The 9096-nt window shown below is 32.3% G+C and overlaps 1 protein-coding gene across 4 annotated transcripts; it reads right to left on the bottom strand.

The window, feature by feature from the left end:
- Positions 1-617: 617 nt before the first annotated feature.
- LOC146886536 (uncharacterized) lies at positions 618-4125 on the bottom strand. Of its 4 annotated transcripts, XM_085672868.1 has the most exons (10): positions 3997-4125; positions 3783-3869; positions 3434-3663; positions 3186-3298; positions 2964-3067; positions 2745-2799; positions 2111-2157; positions 1402-1481; positions 1166-1203; positions 618-1031 (listed from the first exon to the last, which is right to left on the bottom strand). In XM_085672868.1, coding segments are annotated over exons 4-9 (306 nt in total). In that variant the 5' UTR covers positions 3205-3298; positions 3434-3663; positions 3783-3869; positions 3997-4125; the 3' UTR covers positions 618-1031; positions 1166-1202. The 4 variants fall into 4 exon arrangements, 2 of the variants coding, with proteins under 2 accessions (XP_085528994.1, XP_085528995.1); XR_014994742.1 differs by lacking the exon at positions 2745-2799; XM_085672869.1 differs by lacking the exon at positions 618-1031 and having other exon boundaries at positions 1068-1203.
- Between the last annotated feature and the right edge of the window lie 4971 nt (positions 4126-9096).

Below are 9096 nucleotides of genomic sequence, written 5' to 3'. Positions count from 1 at the left end.
CTATATAGTAGGTAAATAACAATAAATAATGCTGCAAATTTATATCTTACTCTTTGTTAACTTTTACTTGCATGGCAATACAAATAATCTGACTCTTAATCATATATCCGACGTCATTCAAAACCATCACATATATATATAACAACTATAAATCCTAAAATAATGATATATAACTTCTTCCAAATGTCTTAATGTTTTTTTCTAGTAACAAATAAGTCAATAAATTCAGATTCACTCGAATCAATGAAATGATAGTTGAATTAAAATTCTCCATCTTAACCATGTTGTATTCACAACTTTTACCCAATATGTATTGTTTGCATAACAACTACTTCCCTTGTTCTTTCGCATAACAACTACTCCCTCTCTCTGTTCCTTTCTAAATATTTTCTTTCTTGAAGATTTGTGTTTCTACTAAACTATCACTTTCAAAGTTCAACACAACTTTAATTTATCTTTTCTTTTTCATTTATACCATTACACTTCACCTAATATTTAATTAGTTTACACATTGATATGTATAAAGGAAAATGATTAAATAGAAATCTCATAAATATTTTATTAAAATCAAGAAAATTTATTACATTTAAGGACATTGCAAAGAAATGTAAGGACCATTTACACACAGTAGCGGGCAATCATTAGCAGAAAACCACTGAGCTTATTATTAAGAAGGAATAGAAAAAATAGAAAGATATTACAGTACATATAGTTGGAGAGGTGGGATGGAAGTGCATCATTATTATCATTCTCAAGATCACTTGTGTGTCGCTTGTAATTAGAAATGCTTCTTTTGTGGCAGTGAGATCAGTGTTCATGAGCTCAATGCCGAAGTAATTGAGTGTTTCTGTCATCTTGCTAAAACTTTCCTTCTTATTTTTCAATTGTGCTGACATTGGTAATTAAGCTATTCATTGTTCTAAGGAATATCTTGGTCATAACTAGCATGTATCCCCTAATTCTTCATGTCTTTTAGAGTTTGTAATGGGCTTGTATTCCAACAATTTGGAAATCATTGAGTATTGAATGAACTGTTAGACAAAGAAGTTAGACAAAGAAGTAAAAAGTAAGAAAATGAAGGCTTAGGTAGTTGCATTTTTTTATGATATAGGGTTTATAGACAACAACATCAAAAGCCTCATGCTAGGATTACATATACACTCACCATCAACTTGATCCACCTTTATTACTGCATTCTGCAATCTGTGAGGGAATGCAAGTTTTAAAATAACAATTGAATACATGTTGAATAAACATAAACTATATTGGGTAATATGTATGAAAATAAGTAATTTCAAAACAATTTTTACCACGTGAAGTTGACTTCTAATATGATCAATAACACACTTTGAAAAAAAAAATCATGTAATCAAACTAAAATTCTACATTACATATACTTACCAAGAGGACCGAATGTTGCAGTTTAGACATGACCCCTCTTCTTCACACACCATGACATTCCCAAAAGAGCAAACTCGATCCTATTATCCCATGTAGACAAACCAAGTCGTAAATTTAATTGTTCTTCATTCTAGATTACTCTTTCCTCATTATTAGTATGCTTTTATCTTATTTTTCTTTTTTAACACAATAACCCAAATCAGGAACAACGAAGGAAAGGATTTGATTATGTAAAGTTAAAACAAATAACATAGACTTAAGGACAAAATCAATAATTTGTATTTAACATGTGACAGACATCTGCATGTAATATTTATGGCTGATTTTCATATATAGCTTAGATTATTTCCTTCACATCTATAATTTAGATAGTTGTGTCCACTAAATTGAGTGATTAACTCCAATGGCTCTTTTAAGGCAAACACAATTAACAGGAGTACCTCCAAATGTATATGTTACATACACAATCAATGTTCAAGTCAAAAGGTTTAGAATTATTATAGAGCCATGAATAATAATATTTACCTACATAAGCATGGTAAGTTTGTTCTTCCTAATTGTAGGAGTTAGCTTTCTTTGGAGAACCATATTCAATGGTTGTGGTTACCCATGAAATAGTAATAACAGATGAAAAGAAAACTAATAAATATCCCAAAGAAAAACATATAAAAATGCTTTATTTTTTCTTTAATCATGCCATGTAACTAACCTTAATCAAATTTTGTTTGTCTTTGACAGCCTTTGCATCTTTGGTGGCTGCACGAAAATAACAAAATAGTTGAAAAAGAAATAGTTGGTTTGTCTTTGACAACCTTTGCTTCCTTAATATAAAATTAACAAAATAGTATTATAGAGAAAGAAATAGTTGAAAAAAAAGTACATTTTTTTTCTCTAAAAAAAACCACTAATTTTTCAAGATACACTTCCTTCTAAAATCAAATCGAGTTGAACCAACATCCCCATCCAAATACCCTAGAACATATTCTTCTGAAAGTCTAATGAAAATGATTTCTTCCATAGGGTAACGAAAATTAACCATGAAAAATAAAGAAGAAAATGAAACTTTGGGACCCTAGAAAACAAAAATCTAAATTTACAAACCCAATATTTTACAACAAAATATATCAAACACCTAAGTGCAGAACAAAAACATAACTATATAACGAACTCCCCTCAACAGTAACATTACAAATACAAAAACAAATCCAACAACCATAGCATTTAAACATAACATCCCCGTACCTACAATAATCTCAACCCAAAAAATAAGAATGACAAAAATTTATAGGTATATTTAAAGATGAAGAAACAAAAGAGATAAGTTCTTTGAAAAAAATAATAACCTTCAGGATCATGAGGATTATGCTTAACCAAATAACCATCTGATGCACCCAAACTCTGATATAGGAGATAGAAGGTAAAAACAAAATCAATATTTGGCAAATTATGGAATGACCAAAAACCAAAAACACAAAACTACCATGAACCCAAAGTAGAAGAAGACCACGAAGAAGAAGAAGAAAGAAAACTCAAGCTACTGAGCACTATGAAGGAGCACTAACCTTAAGGCTGAAGGGTTTTCTTCTGATCATGTAGATTTGTCGTGTTACGGAAGAAGAAGAATGAAAATAGGTTTTTTTGAGAGAAGAAGAAGAAAAGCAATTGTCTGTCAATCATCAATCAATACGTCAATCAATATTTTAATCAAGCATTAAATGTGGAATCATTTAAAGATTTGATCAACCATTAGAGGAAGAAGCGGGAAAACTTAAATGCACACTCACGGCCATATTTTTTCAGCATGGAGCGGGAAACAACAAAGAAAAGAATAAAGACCAAAAGGACCTTCTATTTATAAACATGTCAATGAATGACAATGACGTATATGGATGGATCCCTGCACCCAAAAACCACTTCTTCAAATAATATTCATCAAATAGTTTTTCTTTCTATCAATAAAAGTGTTCCTCAAACACTATAACATATAAAAAACATGTTTAGTTTAAGATTCATCAGAACAAACAAAACTAACCTTGCAATTAGCTACTCCCATTTGTCAAATCCAACATTCTTCAAGTTGGAAACAGTCACATCCTTCAGATCCAGTGGTCTTTATGTGATGAACACAACTTTGATCCCAAGAGCCAACAGTTTGTTGTAGAGTTTAAGAGTCTCAAGCAGTGCAAATGCCTCACCATACGAAACCCAGATCTTGCAAAGGACCTTAAATCCTTATCCTCGAGCCTTATCTCTGATCCAAACCTGAAAAAATCAAAATCGAAAAATGTTATATCCAACAACAAAAGATCAATACAAATGTTCAGAAAGAAAAAATTAAGAAAAGCATTTGAAGAATAAAAAGAAAAGAAAAGAAAAACAACAAATTGAATCCTTTTTAATCCGCTTTTGCAAAGGGCCTTAGATCCATATCCTTGAGCCTTTTTTGTTTGATATCAAAGCACTTCAATCTGAAAAAAAATCAAACCTTTCATGAAGAACAATCAACACAAAATAAAAGAAAATTAATAGAGTACGAAGAAAAAGAAAATCCACGAAAAAGAAGAAGAAAAAGGAAGAAGAACAACAAAAACTAACCTTGATGAAGCAAACATTATGTTCTGCATTAAGAACAATAAATAGGAAGTTAAAAAAAATGTAACTTCGTATGAAGAAAAAGAAAAAATAAGGATGGACAAAGAAGACGGAAGAAGAGGAAAACCTAACCTTGACTAAGCAAATGGTTCAAAACAGATTGTCTTGAGGGGAAGAAGATGTTATCTGCTGACAGCTAATGTCAATCACTAATTACTTCAAGTGGCAAAACCCAACAACATCAAAAAGACAAAAATAACCTCAATTTTAGACACGTGTCAATTAAATAAAATGTCTATTTCAGTAATTTACCTACACTAACATTGTCTTAGATATATAGTAGATTTTAGTTAAATTTATTTTCTAGTAAGAACAGAAAAGATGAATTGAAAGACGTAAAAGGAAGTGAAAGAGATATTTTGGTTACATTAAACGTGGATGGTTGAAGATAATGATGATGAAGAGAGTACTATAAAAGAGAAATCTCAATTGTAGTGTTTGAATGTGGTGGCTCACTAAAAAAGTTATCTAGAGTTGTAGCTGTCATTATTCGTAGTACTCGAAAATTAAAAAACCTTAGCAGATATTTGATGTTGATCTTCTGAAATTACTAATTCTAATAAGGAAGTTATGAGAAGGAAGAGGACAAAGACGGGTTGGTTCCCTCTTTGTTTCACACAGAACAGAATCATGGAGGGTGTTCCTGTTGTGATTGATTCTCTGCTACGTTTGTACAATGAAACAGAGATAACGCATGAACTCCAGCAAGCACGTATTCATAAAGGTGTTCTTCTTAAATGCTTTTAAATGAATTGCACACTCCATCATAAAAGCAGCAACAACAAGCTCGTACTCATAATCGTGTTCTTCTTAAATGTTATTAAATGAATTGCACACTTCACAATGTAAGGTCCTATTTTAGAAGAATAATGCTAATAAATAAAATGTTGCATGTTTATAGTACACAATAGAGCACCAACAAAAAGTATATAGAATTAACCTTTAAAAGTTATCCAAAATATACTGAGAGAAAGAGTACTAAGATACAAAATATTGCCATAAGCTTAACTTGAGAGTACTCATAGAGCTCGAAGTTAAAAAATAAAAATAAAAATGGTATGACAAAAGTTGCTCAAAATAGCATCAGCTACCATGCCCAAAACAAGGCAACATCACTACCATCTGAATGATCCCCAGGAATCTCCACGGCTTTTCACACAAAGGATTTGGTGATCATGGCAAAAAGAAACACCACACAAGAAAACAAACACAAATAAAAGGGTAAGCTAGCAAAAATGTTTTAGTCATGTTATAGAGCAAATAAAAGGTAAATCAGTTTAAATCATAGCAGTTGGCATCCATGTGAAAACAAACATACACAAGACCTCTCTGACTCAATATCCAGATTATACTCTTGATATAGAATTCTAAAGGAAGTATGCGTCTGTGCTGACTTCTAAACTCTGTAGAGTATAGACGCAAGGGGTTATCACCCAACCACAAACAGGGTTAATCCTCTAATGTCTTGGGCCCAATACGTCCCAAGACTAGAACCTCCTGCCACTCTCACCACATAAATCGTTCTATTCTATGTGAACGTGAGCGATTATTAGAACTCAAGATACCTTCCTTTATTTAGACATCTCCTATATCAAGGTATACACAAACTGTAACACAATGATGCTCCAACACGGTAGTTGGACGGCGCTTCCCGCTCCCGAAGCGGACACGGAGGCGCAGCAGACACCTGCACGACACGGTGTCGGAAGCTTCTCCATGGATCAGACACGGCCAGTTCTCAGACACGCGACCGGCGGACACCTCTGGTTGTTTGGATGCGCGACTGATACAAGATTCAGAGAATTTTTTTCACGTATCCGAGTGAAAAATTGCTGGTCACGTTTTGCTGTTTCACGATGTGTTCACAATTTGCTCTGTTCACCCCACCTAACGCCATTCTGATATTTTATTTGATTGGCATGATATTTTTGTTTGTTATTTTTTAAGAGAATAAAGGAAAATCTAACAAATTTAAAATAAAAAGGGAAATAAAAAAAATAAAAAATAATCTTTCATACATTCTATTAAAATAAACCCAAAAAAATTTAAATAAAAATGGAAATAAAAAGATAAAAAATAATCTTCCATACATTCTGTTAAAATAAATCCAAAAAATTTAAATGAAAGTGGAAATAAAAGAATAAAAAATAATCTTCCTTACCTTCTATTAAAATAAATCCAAAAAAATTTAAATAAAATGATAAAAAATAATCTTCCGTACCTTCTATTAAAATAAAATAAAATCAAGATGATGAACAAAAATAAAATCAATAATAACAAATTATTCTATAAATTATTTTAAAAGTTTTTTTTATTATGAAATAAAATTATTAGATTTTAATATGTTTATTGCCGTGTCCGTGTCTTATACTTTTCAATTTTGCCGTATCTTCCTATCCGTGTCCGTGTCGTGTCCGTATCCGTATCCGGGCATCATAGTTGTAACATCCTTTCTGGAAATTACTTATTTAAATTAAATAATTGAGAAAACAAATTCAACATCAAACTGTTATTATTCCCAAACACGGAAAATATTCATAAATTATTCCAACCGTCAAAGATCAATTATAGTTATAAAAACACTCTTATTAAAATTTTCAAAATCCAATAAAATAACAAAATTTTATAAATAGTTCCTAGCTCGAATCCCAAGCTAGCCCCTCTCTCCGTCTCAAGTGTTAGCAGCATCACCTGTATCATTAACTGCTCTCGTGTAAAGAATTACACGATTATCGCCAAGCACAAACAGAAAGGGTGAGCTCAAAAGAATATAAGAAACATATCAATTAATTAATATAAATATGCCCAATTATATTATCATAGCTAGACCGTGGTCCTACATCTACGAACCTTCCCGCTCGTAATCCTACTCTATGGATCTGTCCGTCGGTAGTCCAACACATGTTATCCACCAGCTACGTACCTCCCCGCACGTAGCATCTCTCAACAGTGAAACTCAATCTAATCTTTTAATATTTTTTTGTGTGCTTTATTTAATTTTAAGTCATGGTAAATGCGACTCGTGATAGTCGATTACTAAGATCTGTTGCTGGGATAAGAGGAAATGTAGTGAAAAACTAAAAATTAGTTTATTAAAAGTATTTGTGAGGAATTATCGCCGGTACATTATAACATTTTTAATATATTATTATTTTACATTATAACATTTTTTTTCATGGTAGAATTGAAGTTAAAACAACCTACCATCATAGATTTGATCGAAAAACCTATCTAAGGTAAGTTGGTAGGCATTTCGGTCGGCTTACTGTTTCAAGATTGTTGAGTTGAGTCTGAAAGACGACAATTTGAGCATGAAGTTTGGTGATCGTAATTTGTAACTTTTCTTCTCACTGTTGAGATTGAGTTTCTAGTTCAGTTATTTTGGTTTGGAACATCGTGAGTGTTTGCATTAAAACTGGATAATTCTGGTTCATATCCTTAACCATCTTATCTATGTTTTCCAAAAAGTTTTGAACATCAAAAGGTGGAGAAGGAGGGTTGGCCATGAAGATATGAAAGAAGTAGAGAGATGGGAAAGGAAAAATGTGACAGAGATATGAGGGAGGATGCGAGAAATGGAAAGGATAGAAGGGAGTGTAAATTGGATGGATGGGTGTGACCCAGCTTTTAGAAAATGAAGTTTTATAGGAAAGATGGTTTTGTAAAGACCGCAACAGCATCGAGAAATAAAATGAAATAAAATAATATTATGAGGATATAAATAGAGTTGAGGTGAAGGGAGTGTAAATTGGATAGAACAAAAGGAATATACCTTTCAGGGGTCACCAATAGAGCAAAACTGACTAAAAGGATATTAAGGTGACTCATTTTGCGTGTGTGCTCTGATAATAAAAAATAAGAGAGGTTTTTCGAATTTTTTTCTTTGTCTTGCATTAAAGAGGTTTTGTCCTTATATAAAATAGTTGGGCTCATAAAAAGGGTGCGATAATTAAAAACAAATTAGATTCTCCCTTCTTTTTCTTTTTTTTTCTTTCTTTGTTTTCCTTTTTTTTCATGGTAGAATCGAAGTTAAAAAAAAAAACTACCATCATAGATTTGATCGGACAACCTATCTAAGGTAAGTTGGTAGGCATTCTGGTCGGTTTGAACTGTTTTAAGATTGTTGAGCTGAGTGTGAAAGACAACAATTTCAGCATGAAATTTGGTGATCGTAGTTTGTAACTTTTCTTCTCGTTGTTGAGATTGAGTTTCTAGTTCAATTATTTTGGTTTTGAACATCGAGAGTGTTTGCCTTAAAACTGGATAATCCTGGTTCATATCCTCAACCATCTTATCTATGTTCTTCAAAAAGTTTTGAACATCAAAAGGAGGAGGAGGATTGGCCATGATGAGAGGAAAGAAACAGAGAGATGGGAAAGGAAAAATGGGATAGAGAAATGAGGGAGGATTCGAGAAATGGAAAGGAAAGAAGGGAGTGTAAATTGGATGGATAGGTGTGACCTAGCTTTTAGAAAATGAAGTTTTATAGAGGGTCAGGGTTTTATAGAGATCGCAGCAACATCGAGAAACATAATGAAATGAAACGAAATTATGAGAGTATAAATAGAGTTGAAGTGAAGGGAGTGTAAATTGGATAAAGCAAAGAGGATTTACCTTTCAGGGTCCCGAATAGAGCAAAACCGACTGAAAGGATAGTAAGGTGATCCATTTTGCGTGTGTGCTCTGGTAATAAAAAATAAGAGAGGTTTTTCGAATTTTTTTCTTTGTCTTTCATTGAAGAGGTTTTGTGCTTATACAAAATATTTGTGTTCATGAAGAAGGTGTGATAATTAAAATATTTTGCACAAAACTTGAGGTTGGCAATTACGATCACACTGCTTTGAGCTTAATCTGAGAGTTTTGCATATGCAAAAACTTTAAAACAAAGTGGACAATTTTTAATCGTTATTCATTATGACTTTGTGTCACTTAACTTTTACTACCTCTTCACGGATGTAGACCATAGCAGAACCAAAAACAACACTGTTGCTCACCAATCCGCTCTTCAACAACAATGTTTTAAAAAAAATCCAAACTTTATCA

Source organism: Vigna unguiculata, chromosome 5 (genome assembly GCF_037176805.1).
Source record: "Vigna unguiculata cultivar grain cowpea cultivar isolate G323 ecotype 2 chromosome 5, ASM3717680v1, whole genome shotgun sequence".
Classification (NCBI taxonomy): domain Eukaryota; kingdom Viridiplantae; phylum Streptophyta; class Magnoliopsida; order Fabales; family Fabaceae; genus Vigna; species Vigna unguiculata.
The sequence above is the reverse complement of the archived record's forward strand: the minus strand, read 5'-3'. Positions and strand labels throughout refer to the sequence as shown.